Source organism: Tupaia chinensis, unplaced genomic scaffold (assembly GCF_000334495.1).
Source record: "Tupaia chinensis unplaced genomic scaffold, TupChi_1.0 Scaffold000067_1, whole genome shotgun sequence".
Taxonomy (NCBI): Eukaryota; Metazoa; Chordata; class Mammalia; order Scandentia; family Tupaiidae; genus Tupaia; species Tupaia belangeri.
In genome coordinates, this window is record NW_006159526.1 from 1,601,444 (window position 1) to 1,614,442 (window position 12,999).

Consider the following 12,999-nt stretch of genomic DNA (forward strand, 5'->3'; position numbering starts at 1 on the left):
CGGGGGGCTCCTGCGCACGAGTCTCTTCCGAATGCCCCTCGGAATCCCCCTCGGGCCGGGCAGCCGCTTGGAGCCTGACCTCCGCATCGCACTTGGGGAGCGGCGGCAGCAGGGACACCTCCGTGGGGCTGCTCGGCGTCCCCATGGCCGCTTTGGGCTCCTGCGGGGTGGGCGGGGCCCGGCGCTCCGAGGGCGGGGCCTGGCCGCGTGGGGGCGGGGCCTGCGCGCCGCACCGGACCGCTCCGGAGCGAGGAGAAGGCCCAGGAGGCGGGGCCCAGGAGTTCAAAGGCTGGAACTAAGCATTCCGGGGCGTGGCCTGAAGTTTTGAGGGGCGGGGCATTACTTTGGGGCGAAGTTTGACGGCTCCTAGTGACACACCCCGGAGGCGGGACCGGAATTCGAGTCGGGGTCCTAGCACGCCCCCTACTGGCCTTTTCGACCCCGACTCTCCCTCTTATCCAGTTGTCAGATGCTGAGCCCTGCCAGCTCCCCCCCCCCTAATCTCTCGGAATAAGTTAGAGCGATCCCACCTCCTTCTCAGGGCTCGGGAGTCCGGATCCCGCCCCGAGTTTCAGACCCGGTGGTGTAGGGGAGTAACGCCCATGCAGCCTCACCGGGGCTCCAGGAATCCGGGCTCCCAATCTCCCCGACTATGGAGAAGCCAGGAGCCTGAGTCCCGTGCGCCTCCCGGGAGCGAAATTGCAGCCTCCTCCCCGCAGACACAGGAGGCCGAGTATCCAGCCACCCCGGTTCCCGCCCCGCGGTCCCGGCCCCCTCACCAGCTCCGCGTCTTGCCTCTGCTCTGCGCTCTGGGCACTGCCGCTTCTACTGGACAGGTGGCAGGGGAAGAGGGAGGAGAGAGAGGCCGCCCCGTCCCCCTCCCCAACAGCCCGGAAGTGGAGGGGGGGACAACAGGTCCAACAGCTCCCGTGGGAGGAGAGAGCCACCAGCTTGCCCCGCCCGTGGCCCGGCATCCGGCCATCCCGGCCCCACCGGCCCCACCCTCGGGGAATTCAGCATCGCGACCTCCCACTCTGCTCGGGTGCCCCCAATACTGTCCTCTGGACGGGCAGGCGTCTTGGTCCTCTCAGTTTAGGGACCTCCCTAATGCGGGACCCTGAATCCTGAAAGGAAGACAGGAATGAAGATGGGGGACTCTCCCCTTTAAGGAGCCCTTTAGAAGGGCCTCAACCGGTTTAGGGAGCTGGACAAGGGGAGAGGGTGCCCTGAGCTGAGTCAGAGACCCACCCAGAGACAAAGGGAAGTACCCACCCCACCACCCCCTTTTTGTTGTGGAGTGGAGGCCAGAGGTTAAAGGTCCCAGCCAGACCCTTTCCTCTCCGGGCAAAAACAGGAAAATAATTGGTATGGGAGAAGGCATTATGAGGTATCAAAAGCTGTGCTAAACGTGTGCTTTCAATATGTTTAATTTCACCGTGTCCGCAGCCCAGCGAGAAAGGAGGTGCTATCTCCATTTTATTTTTTATTTGTTTACTTTTTTGTAGAGGTTTTTGCCATAGGGTGCGTGTGCTCACCAGAGACAGAGAGACAGAGAGACAGAAAGCAAGAAGTTACCCCCCAGGGGGATGGCCACACTGCAATCCCTTCCCTCCGTTCTCTCTCGGGATCTTGGGCATACACGCACACGTGCCAGGCTTGAGTTTAAGCCACCGGGTCCAGGACTCAAACCATGGTCGACTACGTGGGAGTCCAGCAACATAGCCATTACGCTAACTGCTGGTCCCAACTATCTCCATTTTATATTTGGGGACACTAAGGCTGAGCAGCATGAATGAGCCCAAGATCTACACACGCTGTAAATGTCAACACCGGCTACATCCTCCACAACATCCGTGCCCTTATCCATTATACAATGGCATGCCAAGCCAGGAAGTGCCTGAAGATCCTTCCAGATGATAGTACCAACGCAGCGAAACCGACAGGGCATGTGCCGTGCAGGCAGGAAGCCGAGCTCTCACGTGCACCCACTCGGGGTCATCACGACACCCACCGTTACTGGTTCCATTTTACAGATGGGAAAACTACGGAAAGCATTGGAAGTGAAGTGCCTCACCCTGCAGCTCATGGGGGAAGTGGCTCAACCCACGACCCTGCTCTCTGGCAACACCATGAGACCTGCCCGGGTAATCTGAACTTGCATTGGACGCTGAGTTAGAACTCTCCTCCCTCCTGCTCCCTGGCCGTCCTCCCTGGCCCATTCCTCTGTCCCTTCCAGGGGATCAGAACTAACCCCAAGCATTTCAACCCAACAGAATTGGACATTTACAAAAAAACAGGCAGAAGTCAGATTCATGGCAAAAAAGAAAACGTTTTATTGAGAGGCTCCAGGGGCTAACGGGTGGTGAGGGTGGGAAGGGGGACAGGTGCGACACCTCTCTCCTCCCCCACCTAGTGCATTCTTAACGGATGTGAGCACCTGGCAGAGGTGAGCGAGGTCAGGAAGGGGGGCTCTGGACCCCACAGCGCATGTTGGCTGGAACAGCGATGTCTGAAAGGGAGAAGGCAAGGGTGACCCTGAGGAGCCCAGGCAGAATCTCATGCCCCATTGGGGACCCACAAATCCTAGGATCTCTTCTTCAGGAACTGGAGTTTTGGCCTGGAGTTCCCTCCTCCTAAGACCTAGGAGTCCAGGCCCCGAGCCCACATCCCTCAGACCCAAGAGTCCAGGCCCCCAGCCCACATCCCTCAGACCCAGGAGTCCAGGCCCCCAGCCCCTCCTCCCCCAGACCCAGGAGTCCAGGCCCCCAGCCTCTCCTCCCCCAGACCCAGGAGTCCGGGCCCCCATCCTCTCCTCCCTCAGACCCAGGAGTCTGGGTCCCCAGCCTCTCCTCCCTCAGACCCAGGAGTCCGGGCCCCCAGCCTCTCCTCCCTCAGACCCAGGAGTCCAGGCCCCCAGCCCTCCTCCCCCAGACCCAGGGATCCAGTGCTCACCGATCTGCTTAGGTTTGGGCAAGTTCAAGTTGTCCATGACCTTGACGAACTCCTCACAGCTGAGGGTGAGCCGGGGGTTCAGAGTCGGCTCTTCCTCCACCGTGGACACTGTGAGCCCTAGTGGCCAAGGAAGGGGAAATAAAACCTCCTCCCTCGGACTTTGCAACTCTTACAACTACATTTCCCAGGAGGCCTTGAGGTGCCTCTCTACCTGGGTCTAACAGCTCTGGCCACTCTCCTCCCTGGGCACTGTGGGAAGTGTAGTTCCCCGAGCTCCACAGGGAGGTCCCAGGAGAACTCAGGCCCTGCACAGTTCTAGGGGTCTAGCTTCTGCTTCCTGTAGGGCACACCCAAGCACTTACTCTTTCTGGCCAGAGACATTTCTAATATTGCAGTCTCCATGCTCTACAAGGATTACAGGATTTCTCTAGCCCCTCTCCGACGTTTCCTAGGCAGCACCCCTCCTCCAGGAAGCCTCACCGTGGTAATCGTGGGCAGGGTAGATCAGACAGTCGCTGGGAAGTGTGAAGATCTTTTCATGGACCGAGTGGTACAAAGTCTTAGCACAGCCTGGAGGAGGAAAGTTCAGAGGTCAGAGATCAATAGGATCCCTTGCTTCAGAAGAAGGTGGGAGGGTGTAGGCAACCCTCTCTCTCATCTCCTGTCAATACCCCTTTGTCTAGGTAGAGCCAGGGAGGGAAGGGCATCTGGGCAGGTGGAACGGCACACACAGAGAACTGAGGGATGATGAAAACTCAGCATGGCTGGGGGACCAGCAGGTGGCATGGTGGTTAAGGCGCTGGACACTCCCACATGGCCGACTGTGGTTCGAGTCCTGGACCTAGTGGCTTGCTTTCTCACCTTGCCTCTCTCTCGCCCTCTGTGTCTCTCTTTGGTCAAATTGAAATAAATGAATGAATAAATAAAATTAAAAAAAAAAAAAAACTGACCATGGCTGTAAACAAAGTTGGGGTGAGACCTCCAAACACCAAGGAGTTGTATCCTCGGGGAGGATGCCAAGAAAAGGAATAAGGAAGGTGGGACAGAAAGTTAAAAAAAAAGACATGGGGCCACGGAGGAGAGTGGACAAGGCATTCTGAGTCCTGGCCCAGCTGCTGTAGGGCGGCATTACATGAGTGCACTGTGAGGCTGGAAACCGTATGGCCGACTGCAGGTCCAGATCCCCAGGTCGGCCTGAACACACTCTAGGTGGGCACCTGAGATCCTGGGAGCTAGGGGGCAGGGAAAGGGACTCATGGTGCAGCATGACAAGATCCCATTAAGGGTACTTTTCTCCTGTCTCTCTCTCTCACTCACTCTTACTCATGGAAGAAATAAATAAACTATTTTAAAAAGAAGAGGCAGCTCTGAGTCTTAAATTGAGGCGAGAGCAATCTCTCCAGAACATTCTTCCACCTTTCATTTCAGCCTAAATCCTTCCATTCTAATGGCTGCATTGGAAACGGGAGAGAGGGAATCAGAGAGAGAAAAAGGTGGAGACTGATGGAGAGGGGGAAGAGGGAACAAGGCCATCTGCGGACCGGCTTCCCTGTCATCTCCTGAAGGCTTCTGCCATTCGCACTTACCCTGACTCACCTCGCCCCTCCCCACAAGGTGCTGAATCCACCCACCACACGCCAAGGGCAGTGAAAGCCTAAGATTCGGAAACTAAACTTTTTCCACAGGGGAACTCCTAAATCTAGCTGTCCCCAGCAACTAAACTCCAATTTAACTGTCCCCTAGTGGCTAAACTTCTGAATGGGACTCCATCCCCACCACATACCTCAGGAGACCAAACCCCTTAAGGAGGTTTAAAAATGTATCAACAAATTATGTGATACCCTGCTCTTCAAAATGTGGCACTTAATTTCCTTCCATTGACTCAGTAGTCTGGACTAATAAATACAAAATTGCAGAAATGACAATGCATCTTTCTAGGTCATTAAAAAAAAAAATGAAGGTTTCCTTCGGCCAGCCTGTCTGTCTCTCTCTGATCATTCCCTCCGAGAGAATCCAGCTGCCACGTGGAGAAAACACTCCTGCAACCCTACGGAGAGTTCTTCATGGTCAGTAACTGAGGCCTCCTGCCCACAGCCGGCTACGTGAGTGAGTGGCCTGGAAGCAGATCCACCAGCCCCAGTCAAACCTCCTGATGATCGATGACTTCTGGTGACAACTATGTTGCTACCTCGTGACAGACTCCAAGCCGGAACCATCTAGCTAAGCAGCTCCCCAACTCCTGACTCTCAGAAACGGTATGAGATAATAAATGTTGATCTTTGTAAGCCACTGGGTTTGGGGGTATTTGTTACACAGTAATAGATATCTAATACACTCCTGAATCTAACTATCGCCTAGCAGCTCAACCCCTGAATCTAATTCTTCCATATATTCTAGCACTGAAACTCTTTGACCCCAGTACTGATCCTTCCCCACCAAAAAAAAAAAAGGAGAACATTCATTCATTCTTATAACTCATACTTAACACTCTGGCCCACACGTAACTATGTGAAGATCTTGGGCTGGATAAAGGAGCTGGTCACCTTGCTGGAAATCTGTTCGTCCACATCCTCGGATCAGGAGGGCATCTCCAGTGAAGGCCATACTGTGGTCATTTAGGACAAAGGTGACACAGCCTGGGGTATGGCCAGGGCTGGCCCGGGTCTCCAAGGCCTGGCAGGGATAGCGGGATACAGAGTCACCAACAAGCTTATGTGGCGAAACTGACCCCAGAACCACCCCCCACCACCAAGGCCACATCTTGGACCACAGCATTAAGACCCTGTCAACAAGGCCATTTCTCTGTCTCTGTCTCTGTCTCTCACACTCACAGAAGAAGTAGATAGATAAATAAATAAATAAATAAATACTTTTTTTAAAAAAAAATTCTCCTCCCCAAAATAAGGGAGAGGATAACAATATTTGATTTTGAAAATCTCTTTTTTTTTTTTTTTGGAGAGGTTTTCACTATAGGGCGTGTGCGCTCACCAGACAGAGAGAGACAGAGAGACAGAAAGCAAGAAATTACCCCCCAGGGGGGATGACCACACTGCAATCCCTTCTCATCCATTCTCCTCTCGGGACCTTGGACACGCACGTACATGCGCCCGGAGTGAGTTTTCTTTTTTTTTAAATTTTTTTAAATTATTTATTTTATTTATTCATTTATTTTATTTTTTAGTTTGACCAGAGAGAGACAGAGGGTGAGAGTGAGAGAGAGAGGAAGTGAGAAAGCAAGCCACCAGATTCAGGACTTGAACCATGGTTGGCCATGTGGGAGTGTCCAGCGCCTTAACCACCACGCCACCTGCTGGTCCCCGGAGTTTTAAGCCACCAGGTCCAGGACACGAACCGCAGTCAACTACGTGGGAGTCCAGCGACATAGCCATTACGCTAACGGCTGGCCCCGATTTTGAAAATCTCTGGGAATAAGCTGATAAAATTCACTTACCAAGCTTAGCACACAGCCCAGTGAAAATCAAACACCATTTGTGGCCTACTATTCCTACCAACACAAAACTATCTAGGATCAGACCAATCAGGTGGTACAATTATAGCAAACCTAACTTCTGGAAGCCACATGGCCGACCACAGGATCCCTGGTCTGAAAACATGTCAGGCACATGGATGCGTGCCCAAGGTCCTGAAGAGCGAGAGGGCTGAGAGGACCACGGTGTGAAGCTACCCTGCTGAGGGTGGGTGTGTGGAATATGTGTTTCTGTCTGTCTCTTTCTGTCTTTCTCTTCCTCACGTATGCATATGTGCTCTCTATCATAAATAAAATAAACTTTTAAAAAAATGCATGATAGGGGGCCAGCAGGTGGCATGGTGGTTAAGGTGCTAGACACTCCCACATGGCTGACCATGGTTCGAGTCCCGGACCTAGCAGCTTGCTTTCTCACTTCCTCTCTCTCTCTCTCTCTTGCTCTCTCCCTCTCTGGTCAAATTAAAATAAACGAATGAATAAATAAAATTAAATTAAATACTTCTTTTTTAAAAATGCATGATAGGGGACCAGCAGGTGGCATGGTGGTTAAGGTGCTAGACACTCCCACATGGCTGACCATGGTTCGAGTCCCGGACCTAGCAGCTTGCTTTCTCACTTCCTCTCTCTCTCTCTCTCTTGCTCTCTCCCTCTCTGGTCAAATTAAAATAATAAATAAATAAATAAAGTTAAATAAAAAATTCTTTTTTAAAAGTGCATGATAGGACCAGCACATGGGATGGTTGATTAGGGCAGCTGGATCCCACACGGCCAACCACAGTTTAAGATCTGGACCTGGTTGCTTGGAAAACATGCCAGGTGTGCATGTACATTGTGCTTAAAATCCCAACAGGAAGAAGGGGGCAGGGATTGTGGTGTGACCAAAGAACCCCATGTGTGTGTGAGGGGGGCTTTCTCTTTCCTCTCTCTCTCTCTCCACCTCTCTCTGTGTCTTTCTGGCAAGTGCACATGGCCTCTGGCAAAATTGTTTTTCAAAAAATTCCATGACTTACACGAGTTCATAGGAAAGAGACATTTCAGAAGAACAAGTTAGGGCCCAGCAGATGGTATAATGGTTACGTTGCTAGTTCGAGACCTGGTGACTTAACTCATGCCAGACACATGTGCATGTGTGCCCAAAATCCTGAGAGGAAAATGGAGGAGAAAGGATTGAGGCATGGCCATCTCCCTTGGAGGGATGATTTCTCGCTCTCTGTCTCTCTGCCTCTCCAGCAAGTGCATGCCCCCCATACCAAAAATCTCTCTCTGAAGAAGAAAATAAAAGCAGAAAAGCAAGTTAAATGACACCACTAGAAATGATCAATCAGGTCTAGGACGTGAAACACTCCACAAGACACCAGGCCAGAAAGTTTCAAAAGCCAACAAAAAGAACATGAAACCGTTCTAGAACACAAAAGGCCAAACAAACGTAACAGATGTCATGCAGGAACATTGACGAGGTCCTGGTTCCTAAAAGCAGCTGTCAAAATTATTCCTGGGCAAGTGGAGAAAACTGAACACAGGATGAATACCTAAAGGTGCTATAAAGTGACCATACATTTTGCTAGAAGTGAACAAAGGGTTTGGAAAAAGGAAGTTCCCAACGTGCAGTGGTCAGGGTCTGCGAAATCGTTAACTGCTCTCGGGGCCAGGCAGAGGTGCAGCAGTGATACACGGGGCCGGCCCTGGGTGTGCAGCCTGGGACCTCCCCGGACACTTGAAGTGCACATGTGCCCGTGATCCAGGCTAACAGGCTGCAGGAGGTCGTGGTGCCAGGCCTTGTTGAACGTGCCTGTCTCTCTGTCTCTGTCTATTACTCTCACAGAAAAAAATAAACTAAAAAACCTAAAAAGCAAAGTTATTTTCAGGGCCAACCCCATGGCTCTGAAACAGTGGTTAAGGGAGCCAGATCCCACATAGCCATTCATACTTCGAATCCCAGCCCAGTGACTTGAAAAACATGTGAAAAACACATGCATGTGTGCATGCCCCAAATCCTGACAGGGTGGAGAGATGGAGGGAAAGGGATTGCTGACCACACCCCATTGGGGAGGGTGCTTTCTCCCTATCTCTCTGGTGATGCATGTGCCCTCTGGCAATTAAAAAAATAAAAGTCTAAAAAAGACTATTTTCATAACAGACTCAAAAAAAAACCACTTTGTCTCTTTTCACTCTCATTCCCCAAACAAGCCTTCAGTGGAATTTTCCAGAAGTTTCTATAGGTTCTATGCCTGTAGTGACATCTCTGTTGACAGCTAATGGAATATGTGCCTGGATATTCTTGGGTTTTATACTGCCACTTAGATTTACGATAGATTTGAAAATAATGCAACATAAAAGTTGTTGGAGAGGAGAGGGATCTACCGTCCCGACCTAATGCAGCCTGGGTCCTGCCTGCGTGGCAGCAGCTCTGCCTGTCTAACCTCGCGTTTTTTTGTAAATTCATTCTTCCCTCCCATGATGCATGGAATACATAGTACATCTCCACGGCTGTTATTCCGCCTGTTTCTGGCAGCAACGAAACCCAAAACTACACCCTATCAGCGAAACACACCGTAAAAGGGGTAGGTGAATGCATTCAGCCCCCGGCCTTAGCGTTCCCACGGCCTACACTGCCCCCTGGCGGTAAGATTTATTCTTAGTGATAAGCAAGCTTGAGGCTTCCTTTCCATTGGGCCACCAATTTTATTCTATTATTGAAAAGTATTTATCCTATTGTTTTGTTTATTTGTTTGCTTATTTATAGAATTATTTATTTAATTTTATTTATTTTTTTTTGGTCAATTTTTGCACGTGCACTCAAAAAAGAGAGAGAGAGAGAGAGCAAGCCGGCCAGGTCTGGGACGTGAACCATGGTCAGCCTTGTGGGAGTCGGGCACCTTAACCACGCCACCTGCTGGATTCTGTTTGTTTGTTTTTTATAATTATTTTTAAAGTTTGCTTATAAGGTGTGTGTGCTCACCAGAGAGAGAGGGAACGTGAGAATACACACTGCTAGGTCTGGAACTCAGACCACAGTCGCTCATGCAAGAGTCCAGGACCTTAACCACATGCCACCTGCTGGCCCTCTTATCCCAGTTTTATTGTTATTAGGTTATGCCATGACTGAGAGACCCAGAGAGAGAGGGAGAGAAAGAGAGACAGCAACCCCAACAGAGGCCGTGATCCACCCCCAGCCTTCAACTAGCCCTGAATCATGGACAAGTACATGCTGGGCCTACTTAGGGAGGTCTCTGGACAAGAACAGGCAACCTTCTCATGTGGGATTACCTTGCGGAGTGTTGCATTTTACCACTGCACCACCATCCGGCCCCCTTAATCTTGGTTTAACTATATGTTGTTACTGTGCCCTCGGAGGTCTAAAACCACAAATGTCATTCTTCCAGTGTAGCTAATACCCTAAACCTCTATCAACTAAGCCACCCTCCTTTATGTTGTGGGTCAAAATAAAATTTACATGGCAAAAAAATAATAAATTTTTAAAAATGAAAAAATTAAATTAAGGTGCCAGTGGGTGGCAAAGTGGTTAAGGCACTGGACTCCCATGTGGCCAGCTGTAGTTCAAGTCCCAGATCAGGCATGTGTGCATGTGTGTAACCAAAAATCTCATGAGGAGAATGGAGAAGGGATTGTGGCATGGCCATCCCCTGGGGGGGTGATTTCTCACTTTTTGTCTCTGTCTTTCTCTGTCTCTCAGGTAAGCACATGCACCCTATAGCAAAAATCTCTCAAGAAAAAAAAGTATAAATTAAAACTATTTGTTGTTTGGGATGGGCAGGTGGCATGGCGGTTGGGGCACTAGACTAACTGAGGTTAGGGCTAACTGAGGTTCAGGTCCCAGACCTGGCAGCTTGCTTTCTCACTTTCCCTTTCTCTTTGTCTCTCTCATCAAATTCTTTTAAAATAATAACAAATAAAATAAATAATTATTTTTTAAAATGTATTTGTTGTTTGTAGGGGATATTGTAAAGATTTATTCAACTTAGAGATGCATCAAAAAATAAGATGGGAGAAGAAGCCACGGGCCTTCAGGACAAGGTTCCACATGGCTACTGTGAACTAGCTCTCTCACAGAAAAAAATAAACTAAAAAACCTAAAAAGCAAAGTTATTTTCAGGGCCAACCCCATGGCTCTGAAACAGTGGTTAAGGGAGCCAGATCCCACATAGCCATTCATACTTCGAATCCCAGCCCAGTGACTTGAAAAACATGTGAAAAACACATGCATGTGTGCATGCCCCAAATCCTGACAGGGTGGAGAGATGGAGGGAAAGGGATTGCTGACCACACCCCATTGGGGAGGGTGCTTTCTCCCTATCTCTCTGGTGATGCATGTGCCCTCTGGCAATTAAAAAAATAAAAGTCTAAAAAAGACTATTTTCATAACAGACTCAAAAAAAAACCACTTTGTCTCTTTTCACTCTCATTCCCCAAACAAGCCTTCAGTGGAATTTTCCAGAAGTTTCTATAGGTTCTATGCCTGTAGTGACATCTCTGTTGACAGCTAATGGAATATGTGCCTGGATATTCTTGGGTTTTATACTGCCACTTAGATTTACGATAGATTTGAAAATAATGCAACATAAAAGTTGTTGGAGAGGAGAGGGATCTACCGTCCCGACCTAATGCAGCCTGGGTCCTGCCTGCGTGGCAGCAGCTCTGCCTGTCTAACCTCGCGTTTTTTTGTAAATTCATTCTTCCCTCCCATGATGCATGGAATACATAGTACATCTCCACGGCTGTTATTCCGCCTGTTTCTGGCAGCAACGAAACCCAAAACTACACCCTATCAGCGAAACACACCGTAAAAGGGGTAGGTGAATGCATTCAGCCCCCGGCCTTAGCGTTCCCACGGCCTACACTGCCCCCTGGCGGTAAGATTTATTCTTAGTGATAAGCAAGCTTGAGGCTTCCTTTCCATTGGGCCACCAATTTTATTCTATTATTGAAAAGTATTTATCCTATTGTTTTGTTTATTTGTTTGCTTATTTATAGAATTATTTATTTAATTTTATTTAATTTTTTTTGGTCAATTTTTGCACGTGCACTCAACAAAGAGAGAGAGAGAGAGAGCAAGCCGGCCAGGTCTGGGACGTGAACCATGGTCAGCCTTGTGGGAGTCGGGCACCTTAACCACGCCACCTGCTGGATTCTGTTTGTTTGTTTTTTATAATTATTTTTAAAGTTTGCTTATAAGGTGTGTGTGCTCACCAGAGAGAGAGGGAACGTGAGAATACACACTGCTAGGTCTGGAACTCAGACCACAGTCGCTCATGCAAGAGTCCAGGACCTTAACCACATGCCACCTGCTGGCCCTCTTATCCCAGTTTTATTGTTATTAGGTTATGCCATGACTGAGAGACCCAGAGAGAGAGGGAGAGAAAGAGAGACAGCAACCCCAACAGAGGCCGTGATCCACCCCCAGCCTTCAACTAGCCCTGAATCATGGACAAGTACATGCTGGGCCTACTTAGGGAGGTCTCTGGACAAGAACAGGCAACCTTCTCATGTGGGATTACCTTGCGGAGTGTTGCATTTTACCACTGCACCACCATCCGGCCCCCTTAATCTTGGTTTAACTATATGTTGTTACTGTGCCCTCGGAGGTCTAAAACCACAAATGTCATTCTTCCAGTGTAGCTAATACCCTAAACCTCTATCAACTAAGCCACCCTCCTTTATGTTGTGGGTCAAAATAAAATTTACATGGCAAAAAAATAATAAATTTTTAAAAATGAAAAAATTAAATTAAGGTGCCAGTGGGTGGCAAAGTGGTTAAGGCACTGGACTCCCATGTGGCCAGCTGTAGTTCAAGTCCCAGATCAGGCATGTGTGCATGTGTGTAACCAAAAATCTCATGAGGAGAATGGAGAAGGGATTGTGGCATGGCCATCCCCTGGGGGGGTGATTTCTCACTTTTTGTCTCTGTCTTTCTCTGTCTCTCAGGTAAGCACATGCACCCTATAGCAAAAATCTCTCAAGAAAAAAAAGTATAAATTAAAACTATTTGTTGTTTGGGATGGGCAGGTGGCATGGCGGTTGGGGCACTAGACTAACTGAGGTTAGGGCTAACTGAGGTTCAGGTCCCAGACCTGGCAGCTTGCTTTCTCACTTTCCCTTTCTCTTTGTCTCTCTCATCAAATTCTTTTAAAATAATAACAAATAAAATAAATAATTATTTTTTAAAATGTATTTGTTGTTTGTAGGGGATATTGTAAAGATTTATTCAACTTAGAGATGCATCAAAAAATAAGATGGGAGAAGAAGCCACGGGCCTTCAGGACAAGGTTCCACATGGCTACTGTGAACTAGATTTTTAAGGGAATGAAGATTTTCTACTAATAATTCAGCCTCCAACAAACGAGCTAGCGCAAGCACAATAGAACAGCAAAGAGATTCTGGATCACCTCTGTCTGCTTGCTCCTGAACATTAAGGCTGAACCTCAAGAATTTGAAAGAAACACAACATTCATCAGATGACAAGAAATCACCACCGGATCACGAGAAATATGGGAAAACAAGAAAATACCTCTCCTCCTAGGGAAAAGAGTAACTCTTCATCC

General features: G+C 49.0%; 2 protein-coding genes across 3 annotated transcripts in view; both read right to left on the minus strand.

Annotated features, from left to right (window-relative positions):
* Positions 1–881, minus strand: part of PHLDB3 (pleckstrin homology like domain family B member 3) — a 24,739-nt gene extending 23,858 nt beyond the window's left edge. Inside the window, exons 1-2 of one of the 2 annotated variants that reach the window (XM_027766770.1) lie at positions 780–881; positions 1–316 (exon numbers count right to left, since the gene is read on the minus strand). The exon at positions 1–316 is cut by the window's left edge and continues 89 nt beyond it. In XM_027766770.1, coding sequence (XP_027622571.1) covers positions 1–145 — 145 coding nt within the window. In that variant the 5' untranslated portion in view covers positions 146–316; positions 780–881. The other variant, XM_027766769.1, reaches the window with a different exon arrangement.
* A 1,428-nt stretch (positions 882–2,309) lies between these two features.
* ETHE1 (ETHE1 persulfide dioxygenase) overlaps positions 2,310–12,999 on the minus strand; it is a 19,471-nt gene continuing 8,781 nt past the window's right edge. Inside the window, 4 exon segments of the mRNA XM_006142017.3 lie at positions 2,310–2,509; positions 2,953–3,069; positions 3,433–3,522; positions 5,496–5,625. Of these exon segments, the coding sequence (XP_006142079.1) occupies positions 2,457–2,509; positions 2,953–3,069; positions 3,433–3,522; positions 5,496–5,625 (390 nt within the window). The 3' untranslated portion in view covers positions 2,310–2,456.